The 18503-nt window shown below is 43.4% G+C and overlaps 1 protein-coding gene across 1 annotated transcript in view; it reads right to left on the bottom strand.

The window, feature by feature from the left end:
- Window positions 1-18503, bottom strand: part of RAPGEF4 (Rap guanine nucleotide exchange factor 4) — a 1206373-nt gene that overhangs the window by 297231 nt on the left and 890639 nt on the right. The window contains exons 18-19 of the mRNA XM_086956142.1: window positions 7145-7295; window positions 4169-4257 (exon numbers count right to left, since the gene is read on the bottom strand). Of these exons, the coding sequence (XP_086812268.1) occupies window positions 4169-4257; window positions 7145-7295 (240 nt within the window). The remainder of the gene's footprint in view (window positions 1-4168; window positions 4258-7144; window positions 7296-18503) is intronic.

Below are 18503 nucleotides of genomic sequence, written 5' to 3'. Positions count from 1 at the left end.
TAATCTTGTGGATTATTACTGGGCAGTGCTTTATAGTGGAATGGGGAGTAACTGAAAGCGAGAAGGGGTGACAGCATATGGATCGGGCAGTAACCGGGCGTACCGTCTAGGACCTTGCGTGGCGTCATAGGACGGGGCGCTCTCGGAGCGCTTACATGGTGGTACCCACGAAAACGGTGCTAGAGATTTGGGACAAGATAGCGGGGCGCAGGGGCCTCATAACCCTCCCCTCGCCGCACACCCCAATAGAGGGAAATCCGTCCTTTCCACCGGCTTATCGTATGCCTTAGGCAAGTGGACACAGGGCAACTGCAGGGTGCTTACAGATCTGTTTGAGGGGGGACCTCTCAAATCCTTTGCTCACTGTAGAGAGGAGTTTCGGGTCCCGCTTGAGGCAGGGATGCAGTACGCTCAGTTGAGGCACTGGATAAGTGAAGACGGAACATTTCAGGTGGCCACTTGCGCCTTCACCCCGTTTGAACGGCTAGCCTGCTCCTTTGTTGACTCGAAGGGATTGATATCGCGGATCTATCAGATTTTGCAACATACCAAAATGCCGCCCTCGCATCCGTATCAGCAACGCTGGCAGTCTATGTCAGGTACGGACATCGCTCCGGCGCAGTGGTATCGCCTGTGGCGGGATATCCCCAAAGTATATCGTAGCATTCCTCAACAAGAGAACACTTATGAGATAATGACCCAGTGGTACTATACACCTCATCGCCTGAACAAGATGTTCCCTGCCTCTTCCTCTATGTGCTGGCGGTGTCAACATGCAACCGGGGACTTTATTCACATCTGGTGGGCGTGTCCATTGCTGACCCTCTTCTGGAAGGAGGGCCTAAGCCACATCAGGGGGGTGTTGGGATTCCCTCTGCCTAAAGTCACAAGCATGCGATTGTTAGGTATCAAACCTGCTGGTCTGAGGGCGCTGACCCAGAGCGATTGGATTCTGGCGCTTCAAATGCTAGGAGCGGCCTGGCAGCTCATAGCCTTGTATTGGAAAACACCTGAGGCGCCGCCAATCGCAGCTTGGTTTGTGCGCCTGTGTCATGTTATTACAATGGAGCTCTTCAAGGCTAGGTTGCAAGCCCGGACCATGAGCTTTAAGGCAGTTTGGCGACCCCTGGTTCAATATTTATGTGCCATTGAGCATGCGCGACATATGCCTGCTAAGCTACGGGCGCTGCGGCTCGTTGAGGACGCAGTGGCTCCCCCTGAACCGGATAGGCTGCTAGGGTAGGTGCCTTAGAGCACTACACCCTGGATGTCAGAAGCGCTAAACCAAGATCTGGTGGCCTGTAGCCCCTTCCCCCCCTCCCCCGGTGCGTATTGCACTATCCTTGACTGTCTTTCTGGTATTCCTCTATTTACTAACTCTACCTATCTGTTCTATCCTGATGTCTATCACCCTATTGTCCGGTAGGTGTTTGGGCCACTGTGGTCCGTTTGTTCTACTTATGTTGACTACCAGTTTGTATCCGACCTAAGGGATTGGGCTATTTCCTGCAACGACTGAATGACCTGAGTTTGATATCATATGACGCGGCCGGCCCCAAGGGGTTGTAGGCGAAACACTGTGTACAATAGGTCTGAGTGGGAGCCTTCTACAAGTTATTATTGTGCTATCTAGTAACGTGGCCGGCCCTGAGTGGGTTGTAGGCTTAACACTGTGTATTACTCAGTCTGCTGCCTGCTATTTGTAAGATAAAATCACAAAATACACATTTAAAAATAGCATAATTAATTACCAATTAATTTAATAATCATAACAAATTGTTTAAAATAAAAACAATCATTTATCATTGAAATAAATTCCCATCCGTGTCCCCTATTAACCAAACAAGCCAATACTGAATTCTAAATTAATAAATACATTTAAAAAATATTAAGTACTCCTTAAAACTAACCATACTAAAAAACCATAAAACAATTATAATAATATCAACAACCAAAAAACAATATAACTAATATACACAAAAGTAATGAAAAACAATAAGTAATACAACTATAGCAATATCAAAGTAAACAATGTTAAAAACAACACTATTCAATCGATATTATATACATTAAAAAACAACATTCATAGCTTCTATATTCTGTCCCACGATATTTTTGACTTGATTAATTTTGACACAATATTGTTACACCACTCTATATTTGAAACAATATTTTGGTCATTCACCTCTGACTCTTTTTATATATTTGTCTGCATGATACTTTCTTCAAACAGAAATACTAGAGTTACTCTACTTTTTGGGGCTTCATAGATGATGTTAAAAACTTATATTCATCAACCTGTGATGCTTTTTGTTTCCGAATTCAAACATGTAAAAAAATATAAAGACCGGCATAGATATACTGAAAAATAGACAGACAGACAGATTTTTTCATGCAAGACGTATTTTCATTTTCTATCCTATACTTTAAAATATAATGCCACTGTCACTGACGTGTACAGCTTTCTCAAGAATTCAATAAATTACACCGTTTATGGCAAAGCCAGGAATATATTATAGCTGGGCCTGTGTCATCCTGAAATTCGAAACATATTGAAACTTAAATAGGTAATATAGCATCACTCTGAAATGAATAAGTTAAAACCAGTTAGTTATACAGTAATTTACATAAAACCCAAAAGCTTTACTTTTGGAGTTTTGATAACTAAATACCCATTCCAATATAGCCTTAAATCGAGCTAAACATGCTAATTCATTTACATGTTAGTTACCCATAAAATGTTGAACAATTCCAATTGCAAATGCCATTTGTGTGCTAAGATCCAGGAGCAGTCACCAGAGAGCCCACACCAGTACCTGGAAGCAGTGAAGGTGTGTACTACTGTTCAAAACGTCTGAAATACCATACAATTTATATAGGAAAATGTATTTTGCATGAGTCATAACGAGAGAGGCTAAGCATGTTTACTTACCTTCACCAGGAACCCCAATTCAGAAGTTTGAGCGATTCCAAGAGTGGACATTTCAGATACTGTAGTTGCAACCCAAAGCAAAAGGTTCCCACAGTGATTCGGCACTTAGGCCAGAAAATAATGCTGTTGTAGTAGTGCTGGTGCCGATTCTCACTGTCTTACTTTATTCACCAGGAGCTGCATTTCACTAGAGGGGGTGCCCTTGCGTGAGGGTGAAAGTTTCATGTGATTGACAGCTGGCTTCTGGTTGATTTGTTAACATGCCACTGTGCTGACAAGCCGAAATAAAGAATCTTTGAATCTTGAATCTTGAATCACTGTGCTGACAACATATATCTTGTGCATCTTGAATATTCTAAGATGCTGCTGATAATACCAGGACTTAGGTAAATATTCCAGGGAGATGACCGTGATATCAAAGTCCAGCCGTCGCAGCCCAATGGTCTCAGTGGGAGTAGCAAAGCTCCATAGTTCTGCTATTAATCCGATACCTATGACAGTTTTCTGCCCCGCGTATGACAGTAATGTTAAAGGTAGTAATGAACAAATGTACTGCACTGGTGATGCGATCCAGTGTTTCTGTCCATTCACATTCTTTACAAAATGTAGGGTTTCTCTCATTTAAAGCTCACAACCTTTTCTCTAAACTCTTGGTATATTTTGGAACATATTCTCCTTTTACAGATTGTGTACTTCACACGTCATCTGGATTGCCAATAACTGCTAGTAAGATTCCTCTAGTCTGTGCACTATATGGAAAACATGAATTGTACGTCCAACCTTGGTTTTTTACTATTTGACACATTGATGACTACCTCTTAATTGCTTGATTTGACCATTGTTTCTTTACCATGAATCTCTATGAAATATATATTGACTGAGTTCGTTCTTCACCCCTTTCTCCACTTATTCAAACCTCAGACTTTCCCCACTACCGGTTACTGAACCACTTGCACTTTAGTCTTTGGATCAGCCTTCATTTCTAGTTGCCGCTACTAGAATGTCACCAAGGGCTGGGAGGTCATAAAATCCCTGTTAACTACAGAACATTCAAAGGGCAGTACTTAAGCAACATATGACCCTATAGGTCTCCTGTAAAGACTTATGGTACCTAACAGGATACAGTTTCATCTCTATGTCATGAGTTCTCCTAAACCTTTTCAAATGGAAACCTCAAGTTCACTTGCTCTAGCAAACAGAAGACAACACTTTTATACTCTGATCACAAAAGCTTACATGTGTTTTACAGTCTTCTCCAACTCTGGAAGGTGCTCTTTCAGTGCTGCAATGATTCTGGTGTCATCAGAAACTGATACATAAAATTCCTGCAACAAATAAAGCAAAGTGTGACTGTTAAGAAAAAGCAATGACATCAAAACTTAGGGCCTGATTATGAGGGCAGAAGGACCAACAAAGACAGCTCACTGGTGACGGTCTGACCGCCGACAGCCCTTCGGTCCATTCACGGCAGTCGGACCCACAACCGTCAGAGGAAAGACCTCTGCCTTCGCCAGGATCAGCGATCCCGACTGGGTGGCAGACTGGGCTGTATCCCTGAATGGCGTTGTGGCCGAGCCAGGCACCACCGCCGGGGTCACAATATCCGTTTCCGACTGACTTTGCATGGCTGGAAGACCATGTAGTGCCCCCACTCACCTCCATGCACTGTGTGCCACGCACGACATGGTGCATGGCACAAGGTCCATGGAAATGCAGCAGGTGCTCCGTACCACAGCAACTTGTGCTGCCACCCTTTTCCTTGGCTGCAGCACAAGCCACCATGATACAGAGCACTTTCCGACTGCCAGCACGAAGATCATATCGAAATGCAGATGCCGGACCGACCACAATCAAATTCAGCTCCTTAGATTCCAATTAGCGAATGCCAAATAAAGTTTAATTTCAAGAACAAAACGAAATGCAGACAGATTTGTGGCATTATTTGGAGATGAGAAACCTTTGATACCTCAATTTGTGTCTGTCCACCTCCTGATCCTTTTGGTTCACATCTTGAGAAAAGAATTTCATATTTGAATTAGAATATTGATAGAAGTCCGCTGTTCCAAGACACAATACATTTTGTGTTGTTGTTCTAAACTTTGTTGGACAAACAAAAACTACACAGACTGTTTATTAGCTTTGAGAGTCACACCATGATCTTCAGGAAGTGCATCAAATTAACTTGATGAATTTAGCCCAGAGGTTTGAGGGCCTCGTGTGGTAACAGCCCCCGCTTCGTCATTTCTTAGAGTGATTAAGACGAAAAGTATTTGTGGTATATAGAATTGTGGCCCTGAATGTGCTGAAGAAGTGCATCTGGGAGATTTGATTGTAAAGGAATTCACGCCTTGCAAAGCAAGAAGAATAGATATGTGTAATTGATATTTATGCCAAACACCGTAGTTTGATGTCCATAGACTGATAGTGATGTCCTATTGTAAAATTAGTAAAAGAAAGATAGTTGCACAAACCGCAACCACTCAAAGCATCAATACATTTGCACTCACCATATTATTATTAATTTAGATGTATAATGCGCGTTATCACCCAGGGGTCTCTAAGCGTTTTATAGGCATAACAGCTCATAAAAACAAGCATTGGTAAGGCAGTATTTCTCGTTTCTTAAAGGCTGAGTTATTGGCTTTGCCAATACTTTTTGACACGCACACATGAGCACATGTGTGTCAATGCACACAGGCATGCATGCCTGGTCATCCTGCAATAGATTTGTAATCAAAAAGAAAACATTCTAAGATGGTCGTAGATGCACATGAATGCATGTGTAGTGACAAATGTACATATGTGCATCAGGTACACGTGTGCCTATATGCCATGTCAAATGGTGAACTCTCCTAATTTACTCATATACCATGGCAGATGCCTATTGTAGAGTACTAAATAAAAAATCTTAAAAGTTAAAAGCAAATCCATGTCTGCATAATAAACGAAGTGAGGGTGACAGTGAAACTTAGAAAGCTGCAAGGCCACTGTAAAATAAATATATTTTAAACATTGAGCAGGACAGGAAGCATCGGGAAGAGAAAAAAGAGTGAATACAGGTGGGGGATGGCAGAGGAACGAGTGGGGCAAAGTGGAAACACAAGTACTCCTATAAACTGCTTAATGTAAAATTAAAAAGAGTTCATTCAATGCTGCATTGGAAGAATACAACTCATCCAATCAGAGCACGGTGAGACCAAAATGCTCCTGGTCTGGACAAACAACATCCTAGGGAGGTAAGCCACTGAATCAAGAGCAAACAACTGACACAACTAAGCCATAAAAGCATGAGCAAGGGATTAAACCAAAGATAATGCTAAGTATGTGTTAGGTTTTGGAATAAACAAATCTGACAGCAAACAACTTTAGTTGTCTGTAACCAAGACCAAAAAAGGACCGAATCCTTACCAAAATCTAATATAAACAGTCTCACAATCAGGTTCCTATCATGATATCAACTGATGTGCCACACATCTTCAAAACAAACATTAGAATCCTTTGAATATGTACAAATTACTCGCTTTTCTATTTTATGATGTTTCATTTAGAGATGAATGTAATACATGTATTAAAGATCCTTCAGCACAAAAATTAACATTAAAGTAAAGTATTAGCCAGAGTGTAGCTTATTTGTGTGGTGGCTTTTAATTCTGATCCTTGTAACTGGGGGTTAATGTTTGCATTGTTCAGTATTCCGTCCATCAATTGTTTCTTTTGCATTTGTTGCCCTAAGTGGGAAGTGTATGCCCAGACGTGGTCTCATGCTCCCTGCGCCACTGGATTCAAGCTAGCCTGACTGATGAGGGGTGATGCCCCAGCACTGGTCCCAGGATGCTTTTTTCCAGTCCATTAGGGACCTGGATTGGCAGTTCAGGCTGGGTTGTTCCCATAAGGAACAGGGTCAAGACTGATCTGCATATGGACTTTATGAGCCAATTCCCCTACAATCAAAAACAGTTTATGAAAAATATATCATCCTCTTATCAACCATGAAGGATCTATCTGGAGATTTTGCTACACCATTAGAGTATATCATAAATGTCTCCTTTCTGCAAGGCAATTCCTGAAAAACCTAATAATTTGACTGATACTACCTCTTTTAGAGATCACCTAGGACGCACTTTAAAGCCCTATGTATCAGGGACCAGCATGGCATGTTGTGTACGATAGGAGAGAAAACATATCATGACAACACATTAAACCTTCACCAACCTCCAGAAAGGCCATGGCAACTTCATCCTCTTGCAATAAATCTCCATACAAAGTGGCCCACTGCAAGACCAGGCGGATTACGCGCCTTTTGTTGTTAAGGGCGTAGTCCATTTTCTCCTGCTCTGTACCTTGAGATGGCTGGGCATGATAAGTGCAAGGGTGTTAAGGAAAGGTAATTTTTTGCTGAAACAAATCAATGATAAATATAATCTCTAATTTGCAAACACTGCACCATCCTTGCATGCCACAATTGCTCTTCTCGGCGGTATTCATTTTAGCCAAATGAGATGACTGCTTCAAAGGCTGCAGATTCAAACTCAAGACATGATGCTTGTACATGGATTTCTGTAATGGACATATTGACTTGCTGAGCTGTATTAGAAGCAGAACACATAAACATAGTGGAATACAGGATGCACAAATAGCTACCAAAAATGTATTTTTAATTTCAAGCTTTATTTTAATTGAAAAAAAAAAATTCACTCCAAAGATGATGGAGCCATTTTTTGAAAACATTTTATAAAAGTCCATGTTGCTGGAGAAAAGCAATGGTGTCCCTTTCTTGGTCAGTTTGACACCCCCCTAATCATACAAACAAAGTAAGCACATTTTCTAGATCTTGGAATTTAGATGAAGAGTATTAACAAACAGAACATATATTGAATGAAAATTCATGGGAGCCTAAGTTGGTATTCCTCCAAAATCTGAGTTCATTTAAGCTTGAACTGAAAACATGATTATTCATATGAATTTCTGGAAGGGTGAACATAATTGCCTTTTCTGTTACACAAACAGTATAAACGACACGACTGATTAAAAATGGAAGTTTAAGTTCACAGACCCGCCGAACCTCTATTGTATGACTACTGATTGTGTTTATTTCAGTTTTCACAAAAATGCACCGTTTCCGTCCAAAGATTTCTCAGTTTCCCATCCATATATGTTCTCGGTATATTTTGTCACTTTTGAACTGGGTTCCACTGCAGGCGTTTGTTATGATTTCTTATTGTGAGGTTACTTTTATAGTGTTCGTGCAGAAATCCACTATTTCAGGTCTATGGCATGATCCACATGAAGATGGTAGGCACTGTGTGGACGAAGTTGGTTTTTTAAGAGGTGGCCTGTATGTTAGGTGCTTTTGTTCACAAAGTAAGGATGTGTATGATGGCGTTCCATGCTCTGGGGACATGCACAGAGAGCCTTTGTCTCCCAAAGTATGTGTGAATTGTGGGATGGATAGGACACATCATGCGGAGGATTTCAGACTTGTGTCTGAAAGGTTGCTGGTGATCAGGTACTGTTATGCTTTTTCCTTTTCCATCCTCTTTTTACTTCCAAACTGTGCACTTCAGATTGGCTGAGACATCTTCGTTCAGGGAAAATACACGTGCTGCCCCCTGAAGAAGGCCTGAAAGCTATATTGGGAAAACGTGTGGGATAAGCTCCATCAAGGGGGTTAAACAATCAATTGTGTTATGCTGCTTTGTGTTTGTTTTTGTGTTTTGTTACTTACTTTAGATATTTCAATAAATGCTCCTACATTTCCATCCAAAATCAGGGTATACCTTTTAATTCCCCATGTTAAACAACCATTTACTACTGTTCTAGCTCTTCAACTATTTAGGACACCAGTAATTCGTAACTATAACTCTATTTTAATTGTGATTGTTGGAGGGAAATTATGTTAACTCTGATTGTTGGAGGGAATTTAATTTTGTATTTTGTAAATGGTGCGTTAAGGTCCTATAAATTCATTTGAACCTTGTTTTAGAAAAATATACATACATATATGTAAATAAATGCATATACTTATATATATATATATATATATTCACTGAAAAAAACATAGGTTTCAGGCCTTATATAGTTAGGAATTAGCATTTAAAAAACCATTGAAATTGCTCCTATATAGTTAGTTGTACTAACTATATTTCGCGCACCCGCAATCCACTGCTGATGATGTCACATATTACATCATTCATGACATGGTCAGTGACATCACTGATGACATCTCAAATGATATCAATGATGACATCACTGATGACATCATCCACTGAATGTGGTTTGCTTTGTTATTTAAATATGCATTATATATATATAGCAATTTGCATTGAAGTATGAGTGGATATATAAAAATAAATATTTGGATGGAGGACTTTAACAATTTATAGTGTCTCACTAAATATAGTGGATAGTGACTAAACTGTGTGAATATCTGTATCACTTTGTCAGTTGTTGTGTTAACTGGTTCTCCAGTTGGTTACTAGCTATGTGAAAGTCTATATTAGTTATTGATTAGTTAACTGAGTATTTGTATGGGAGAGTGAATGTGTGAGTGGTTCGGTGGAGGGTGTGTGACTGCCCAAAGATGTGTGAATAGTTGATTCAGTAGATAAACTAGAAAAATAAAAGGCAGTGTATGTGTCAATTGTTGTATATAAATAAGTATACATAAGACTAAATGATTGTGTGTGTGACTGTATGGATAACTGTATACTTGTAATAATGATTTTATTCTACACTAAATTTGACTTACTATCTAAATAAATAGATGAAGTGGTGTTTGTATAAGTGTGTAGCTAAGTAAGTCTGTAAGTATGATCCATTGTTTGCATAAGTGAGTAGGATAACTTCATATGTGAATAGGTTGTGTTTTGGTGTGTAATGTCGATATAGGTGTATAAGTATTTTTGATCGTGTTCTATTGATCATTGACAGCATGTATGAGTGAATCTACAGGTAAATGATTAGATGTGTGTATACATCTAGGAATCAATGAGTGGGTTTTTAGATACTTGTATTGCTGTGTCAATGTATTCAAATATGATACTCTGTATTTTACAGAGTGATGAAAGATTTTACTAGTGTATGAAAAGGTGTATGTGATTGTCACGTGGATGATGTCATCAGTAATGTCATCATTGATGTCATTTGAGATGTCATCAGTGATGTCACTGACCAAGTCATGAATGATGTAATATGTGACATCATCAGCAGTGGATTGCGGGTGCGCGAAATATAGTTAGTACAACTAACTATATAGGAGCAATTTCAATGGTTTTTTAAATGCTAATTCCTATCTATATAAGGCCTGAAACCTATGGTTTTTTCAGTGAATTTCAATGGTTTTTTAAGTGCTAACTCCTAACTATATATGACCTGAAACCTATGGTTTTTTCAGTGAATTTGCAAGGTTTTTTAAATGCTAATTCCTAACTATATATGACCTGAAACCTATGGTTTTTTAAGTGAATTTGCAAGGTTTTTTAAATGCTAACTCTATTAGCGGATAACGTTTAAATATGTTAATATCCTTCTGGGACCACTTTTTAAATGCTAATTCCTAACTATGTCAGGCGTGAAACCTATAGTTTTTTTCAATAAATTTCAAAGGTTTTCTAAATGCTAATTCTATTAGCGGATAACGTTTGAATATGTAAATATCCTTCTGGGACCACCTAAGCAGCCCTAGGGGGTCAGTGTGTTTCTACCCTGCCCCCTTTTTGCGTTCTACACGTTTGTTTTTCTGCTTCTTTTGTGCCTCGGTCTACCTAGCATAAGATGAATGCCAACACTTCCTGGTTAGAAGTGTTGACAGCCAATGAGCATGCTGCTTTCCTGTGAAAGCTGGGCTGAAGACGGCTGGAATGCCAGAAACCGGTCCTCGGAAGCTTGTTTCCGGTCCAGGGAAGACATGGCTTGGCAGTTCGGGCTGGACTGTTCCCATGAGGCACAGGGTCAGACTGATTTGCATATAGCCATGGCAGAACTGGGGTGGTAGAGTGGGATAAAGAACGGTGATGGACTAAACCCAGATCTTTTGACTGAGTGTGAGTGTTTGATTGATTCAGATGCTCCGTCCATCACCACCCCCTTTTGTACCGCTTTTGGCCGCCATAAGTGTGGCAGGGTGTGCTCAGACGTGAGTCCCTTGCTCACTTTGCCACTGGATTCAAGCAAGCCGGGCTGAAGAAGGCTGGAATGCCAGAAACCGGTCCTCGGAAGCTTGTTTCCGGTCCAGGGAAGACATGGCTTGGTAGTTCGGGCTGGACTGTTCCTGTCAAGATCGGCAGTAGCACAAGAAACATTCACGCCACTAACCTTCTGTCTTTTCCCAGCAGAGACGAGATCAGATGCTAGATCCTTCACTCCCTTCAATACACGTCCCCCAACAGAGGAACTATATACCTCTATCTGACTGCGTGCACCGAAGGGAAGAAAGGAGAGAAAAAGCCTTGGAGGAGAGCGGGAATGTGGTCTTTCTATCTTCGTTTCTCTTTCTCTCTGGAATGGTCTGAGCCTAAGGGACGTCTCTGTAACACCTGTCCAGGTATCTACAAAGGAAATAAACACACGATTACCTCTCACGACCCTATACTGCTTCACTATGCTAATAAGGGGAATGATAACTTCACTCACCACACTTTCTGCATACAGGGCCTTAAGAAAAGGGAACGCTGTCTCTCTTTTCCCTTGCACGTCTCCCTTTACCAAAGAGTATATCTTCCCAAAGTCATAGTAGTGTGACTCCTCCACACTTAAACAAAAGTAAACAAAACATAAGGCTGAACACCGTTTTCTGCTAAAGCTTCTCTCCTTGTAGTTGTTATGAGCACAACTAGGACTACACGTCCCACAAAGCAGTTCGAAATTGTCACAGGAATCCAATCCGGAATAGACACTACTCCTTAAACACTCGGACTCTAGTCAGGACTTTACGAGCGCGGCCGCGCAGAATCCTTAATCCTGCTAAATTCTACCAGAAGGTACACTGCACGCGTTTGAATTCACGCGCGCTAATATACACCCTGTATTTCTCACGGGTTCCTTAGCGCTAGATGCGCTAAGCGAAACTCCGTGGCTACGCTAACAGGCGACTCGCCTGCAGGAGTCCAAGTACACAAATCTCCAATAAGGAAGGAGGCGAGCCCGCACTCCTTCTTACTTGCCACACGGTCCGTTTGGAGTTCTCCGTTTTCTCCCTCTGGCGCTGTACAACGGTACCCTCCTAGATGCTGCAATTCTTCTCGCTGAAATCCGGCGGGAAACACCTTCCGCCTCTCCTCTTACTCGCACTGAACAAACAATTGACAAGCACCCTTCTCTGGGGAAGGAGGGGCTTAGTACAAACGAGTCTCCCCCACGGCAGTCTGGGAGTTGTAGTTGATTGTCTCTTCCCCGTTATCCTCGCATAGCTGGAAGGCAGCCCTTTCGTCCTGATAATCGCCACAGAACCCCCTCTCGAGGACAGCCGTCCCGGCGGTCGCCCAGGCTTACCAGGATACAAGTCATGAAAACGTGCAACTAACTCAGGACAATGGAGATAACCCACAGGTTCCCAGGACCGCTCCTCAGGGCCATACCCTTTCCACTCAACCAAGTACTGAATCCGCCCCCGCACCATACGGGAGTCAAGGATCGAATGGACCTCATACTCTTCATGCCCATCAACATCCACTGGAAGGGGTTTATCAGACACCCTAGTACTCACGGGACAGGGTTGGAGCAAGGAAACGTGAAAGACGGGATGAATCCTCCAAGTATCAGGGAGGGTCAACCGCACCGCCACAGGGTTAATGATTTTCTCTATGCTATAAGGCCCCACGTATCTAGGCTTCAACTTGTTCTCTCCTTTCAGATGTAAGTTTTTTGTGGAAAGCCACACCCTATCCCCCACTGCATATGCAGGAGCAGAAGACCTTCTATTGTCAGCATAACGTTTCTGTGAAGACTGCGCGTCCACTAAGCTATGTCGCGCCCCCACTAGTACTGCTCTCAAATGTGCATGGTGTTCGTGTATGCTGGGCACCGGGGAGTGAATAGGAACCTCAAAGGGTAGGGCATTAGGATGAAAACCAAAAAGACAAAAAAAAGGTGAACAGCCCAAGGTGGAATGAATGGCATTGTTGTAAGCAAATTCAGCCATCCAGATCAAGGTAGTCCATTCAGTATCGTTTTGCAAGGCAAAGCAGCGAAGGTACTGTTCTAACGTCTGATTCAGACGCTCTGTTTTGCCGTCCGTCTGGGGGTGATAAGATGACGAGAGTCGTGCATCAACATCCATGGTCTGACAGAGGGCCTTCCAGAAGCGAGAGGTGAATTGAGTGCCTCTATCGGTGATGAGCACACAAGGTATCCCATGGGCACGGACGACGTGTTGCAAGAACACCTGCGCCAATTCAACAGAAGTAGGCAGGCCGTTGAGAGGAATAAAATGTCCCATTTTTGTCAAATGGTCTACGACCACTAAGATCACAGTCTTACCCTCACAGGGTGGCATTTCAACAATAAAGTCCATCGACACCGTATGCCAAGGCTTCGGAGGAATCGGGAGAGGTCTAAGAAGGCCAACCGGCTTAACATGCACTGCCTTCCCCTGTATACATACGGCACAATTCATCACATAGTGTCTTACTGTTGCTCTCAGTTTTGGCCACCAAAAGCTACGTTCCACACCTGCAATAGTTTTGTAGATACCTAAATGGCCACCTAAAGGTGAATCATGGATCCAGTTCAACACCTTCCGTTGCAAGGGTTCAGTAGGGACATAGATGGCTAATCCCTGATAGGCAAGATCATCTTTCACTGTGCGATGCTCAGGATCCTCTTTCACCCATTCCGGTATATCCATATCTGCAAGAGCCACTCGGACATCATCCAAGAATTCAGGAGTAGACACCAAGGCGATGAAAGGAGAGGGGTGGCTGGACTCTTGGAGAATAAGTGGAGGTTCCTCTTCACTCTCTGTTTTCTGTTCCGCCGTCTCCCTGATTCGAGATAGGGCGTCAGCCTTACCATTTTGTGGTCCTGGTTTATATTTTATAACAAAATCAAAGTCCGAGAAGAACAAAGTCCATCTCAACTGCCTGGGAGTAAGGGCCTTGGCTGTTTTCAAAAATAGCAAGTTTCTGTGGTCGGTATAGATTTCGACAGTGTGCATTGCTCCCAGCAGATAGTGGCGCCACTCCTCACATGCCCTCTTGATTGCAAGAAGCTCCTTATCCGTGACAGAATAATTTGTCTCGCAAGGAGAAAGTTTTCTTGAGAAATAGGCCACGGGATGCAACTGGCCTGTTTCGGGGTGTCGTTGTGATAATATCCCACCGATAGCATACAGGGAAGCATCAGTCTCCAGGACAAAAGGCAACTGCGAATCAGGGTGGCGTAGAATAGGAGCCTGTGTAAACTGTTCCTTGAGATATTGAAATGATCTTTCCGCTTCAAGGGTCCACTCAAACACAGTGTTCTTCCTCAGTAGACTGGATATCGGCTGAATGATCTTGGAGAAATCCTTTATGAACCGGCGGTAGTAGTTGGCGAAACCAAGGAAACTTTGTACCGCCTTCACGTTCTTGGGTGTACTCCATCCGAGAATAGCCTCCACTTTACTGGAATCCATTTGGAAGCCCTGGGCCGAGATGATATAACCAAGGAAGGCCACTTCCTTCACATGAAAAAGACATTTTTCTAGCTTGGCATACAAGGAATTCTGCTGTAATCGCCCCAACACCACCTTTACATGATCCACATGTTCGTGAAGTGTAGATGAATAGATCAAAATATCATCTATGTACACGATGCAGAATGTCTCCAGACACCCGCGAAGTACTTCGTCCATGAAATATTGGAACGCTGCAGGGGCGTTGCAGAGCCCAAACGGCATCACAAGGTACTTGAACAATCCAAATTTTGTCCTAAACGCGGTCTTCCACTCATCTCCACTCTTTACTCTAACAAGATGGTACGCTCCTCTGAGATCGAGTTTAGTGAAGAAACGAGCCCCTTTCAATTGATCCAAGAGTACAGGTATAAGCGGTAGTGGATACCGGTTCTTGATTGTCATTCGATTAATGGCCCTGTAGTCGATGCATGGTCTCAATTCCTCGCAGTCCTTCTTAGGAATAAAAAACATCGGCGAGGAAGCTGGCGAGGTGGAATGACGAATGAACCCCGTAGCCAAATTGTCATCTAGGTAACTCCGCAAATACACTGACTCTTTTTCAGTGAGAGCGTAAACTCGGCTACAGGGAATATCAGCACCAGGAACAAGGTCAATTCTACAATCGTAGACGCGATGTGGAGGCAAATCAGTAGCCTTTTGTTTGTCGAACAAGGAACTGAACTCCTGGTACTCATCAGGAAGAGCGGTGGCACAACAGTATGGTCCTATGGAACATCCAGAAGCCAGACAGACTGACGGCGTAGCTGATTGTTCTTCCTTAACAGACACATCCTGTCTGCAATTGGCCTTACAAAACGCCGAGGACAAGGTAATGGTACGTGCTGCCCAACTGACTTGAGGATCGTGAAGAGTCAGCCACGGCATCCCCAATATTAAACGGAATTGAGGGGCATCAATCAAGTCGAATTGGATCATCTCTTGATGATTTTGATTCGTCTGCATCAACAATGCTTGGGTATGGTAAGAAACGGGGCCAGATGACAAAACCGTCCCATCCACTGCTTTGACCAGCTCCGGTTTATCCTTTTTCTCGCATACGATCCCAATCTTCATGGCGTATTCTTGGTCGATATAGTTACCAGTGGCTCCGGAATCTAACAGAGCATCAATCTCCATAGCGTCACGGGTATTTACCCATAAAGTCACTTTTAAATTCATGTGAGCCACTGCAGGATGTAATGTATTTGCAAGTGTAGGTGAGATCATTAATGGTGAACAACCCAAGGCAGCGACCTCCTCCTGATTTGGGCATGTTAGTTTTCCGCCGGTCTTCCCGTTTGTATGACAGCCTGAGAAGGGGGGGCCGATGATCTTCCAGGAAACGCGTTTCTGGCTCGACAATCTTTCACAAAATGACCACCCTTTCCGCAGTATAGACACTGTTTCAGTCTTCTTCGTTTGTCTTTCTCTTCCTTTGACAGGGGTCCCCGAAGCCCTCCTATTTGCATGGGTTCAACTCCCTCTGGCGTCTTAGGATGATCTTCCATAGTACCTCGAAGGCGTGGATAGAAGAAGCGACCGTCTCCTCTGCCTCTATCACCCCTTCGTTCCAATAGGCGATGGTCCAATTGAACAGTTAAGTCGATCAATTCTTCACAAGAGGTGGGAAGTTGTACCACTTGAGCCAGGACGTCCTTTAGCTCCCCTCGGAGCCCTTGATAAAAAATAGATATTCTCTTTGCCGTAGGCCACTCTGTTTCGACCACAAGTCGATTGAAGGAAGTTATGTATGATAGCAAATCTTGAGACCCTTGCCGTAGAGTTAACAACTCTCTATCCAGAGATAACATATGGAGTTTTCTATCGAACAGTCGTCTCAGTTCCAAACAAAATTCATCAAAATCGTGTAACACAGGATCATTTCTTTCCAATAAAGGTATTGTCCAACTCGCTGCATTGCCTCCCATGTATGACATCATAAAGGCTGTCTTAGTTGTATCCTCTTGGAACACCCCCGGCTTGCACAAAAAATGTAATCGGCATTGGTTTAAGAACGTTTCAAATTTACGGGGGTCCCCATAGAACCTTTCAGGAGGGGCAAGTGGGATCCCGGTATTTTGTATGACATGGACAGTGGGAACTGCATCAGAGGAGGAGGGTGTGGAGGGAGATGACACAGTGAACCCACCCCCTTCAGCTCCCTGTGACACAGGAGACACGGTGGAAGATGGAGGTTGTAAGGTGGCTGGTTTGATGTACGAAGCCCCTTTGCCCCCTCTCATGGTCAATTCGGACATCTCCTTTCTAAGCACCCCTAGTTCCTTATATAGGACCTGACTCTCGGTGCGAGACGTGGTAACTTCCTGTTGGAGAGCCGCAAGGCTTTCCACTACAGAATTTAGTACACTTTCCACATTCATCGTCCGGGCTGGGTCTTATTACTTGGGCTTGTCAATCTGTCAAGATCGGCAGTAGCACAAGAAACATTCACGCCACTAACCTTCTGTCTTTTCCCAGCAGAGACGAGATCAGATGCTAGATCCTTCACTCCCTTCAATACACGCCCCCCAACAGAGGAACTATATACCTCTATCTGACTGCGTGCACCGAAGGGAAGAAAGGAGAGAAAAAGCCTTGGAGGAGAGCGGGAATGTGGTCTTTCTATCTTCGTTTCTCTTTCTCTCTGGAATGGTCTGAGCCTAAGGGACGTCTCTGTAACACCTGTCCAGGTATCTACAAAGGAAATAAACACACGATTACCTCTCACGACCCTATACTGCTTCACTATGCTAATAAGGGGAATGATAACTTCACTCACCACACTTTCTGCATACAGGGCCTTAAGAAAAGGGAACGCTGTCTCTCTTTTCCCTTGCACGTCTCCCTTTACCAAAGAGTATATCTTCCCAAAGTCATAGTAGTGTGACTCCTCCACACTTAAACAAAAGTAAACAAAACATAAGGCTGAACACCGTTTTCTGCTAAAGCTTCTCTCCTTGTAGTTGTTATGAGCACAACTAGGACTACACGTCCCACAAAGCAGTTCGAAATTGTCACAGGAATCCAATCCGGAATAGACACTACTCCTTAAACACTCGGACTCTAGTCAGGACTTTACGAGCGCGGCCGCGCGGAATCCTTAATCCTGCTAAATTCTACCAGAAGGTACACTGCACGCGTTTGTATTCACGCGCGCTAATATACACCCTGTATTTCTCACGGGTTCCTTAGCGCTAGTGCGCTAAGCGAAACTCCGTGGCTACGCTAACAGGCGACTCGCCTGCAGGAGTCCAAGTACACAAATCTCCAATAAGGAAGGAGGCGAGCCCGCACTCCTTCTTACTTGCCACACGGTCCGTTTGGAGTTCTCCCTCTGGCGCTGTACAACGGTACCCTCCTAGATGCTGCAATTCTTCTCGCTGAAATCTGGCGGGGAACACCTTCCGCCTCTCCTCTTACTCGCACTGAACAAAAAATTGACAAGCACCCTTCTCTGGGGAAGGAGGGGCTTAGTACAAACGAGTCTCCCCCACGGCAGTCTGGGAGTTGTAGTTGATTGTCTCTTCCCCGTTATCCTCGCATAGCTGGAAGGCAGCCCTTTCGTCCTGATAATCGCCACAGTTCCCATGAGGCACAGGGTCAGACTGATTTGCATATAGCCATGTCTGAACTGGGGTGGCAGAGTGGGCTAAAGAACGGTGATGGATTAAACCCAGATCTTTTGACTGGGTGTGAGTGTTTGATTGATTCAGATGCTCCGTCCATCACCACCCCCTTTTGTACCTCTTTGGCTGCCATAAGTGTGGCAGGGTATGCTCAGACGTGAGTCCCTTGCTCACTTTGCCACTGGATTCAAGCAAGCCGGACTGAAGACGGCTGGAATGCCAGAAAACGGTCCTCGGAAGCTTGTTTCCGGTCCAGGGAAGACATGGCTTGGCAGTTCGGGCTGGACTGTTC

Source organism: Lissotriton vulgaris, chromosome 2_1, assembly GCF_964263255.1.
Source record: "Lissotriton vulgaris chromosome 2_1, aLisVul1.2, whole genome shotgun sequence".
NCBI classification, from domain to species: Eukaryota; Metazoa; Chordata; class Amphibia; order Caudata; family Salamandridae; genus Lissotriton; species Lissotriton vulgaris.
Note: the sequence above shows the minus strand (reverse complement) of the source record. Positions and strands in the feature narration are given on the sequence as shown.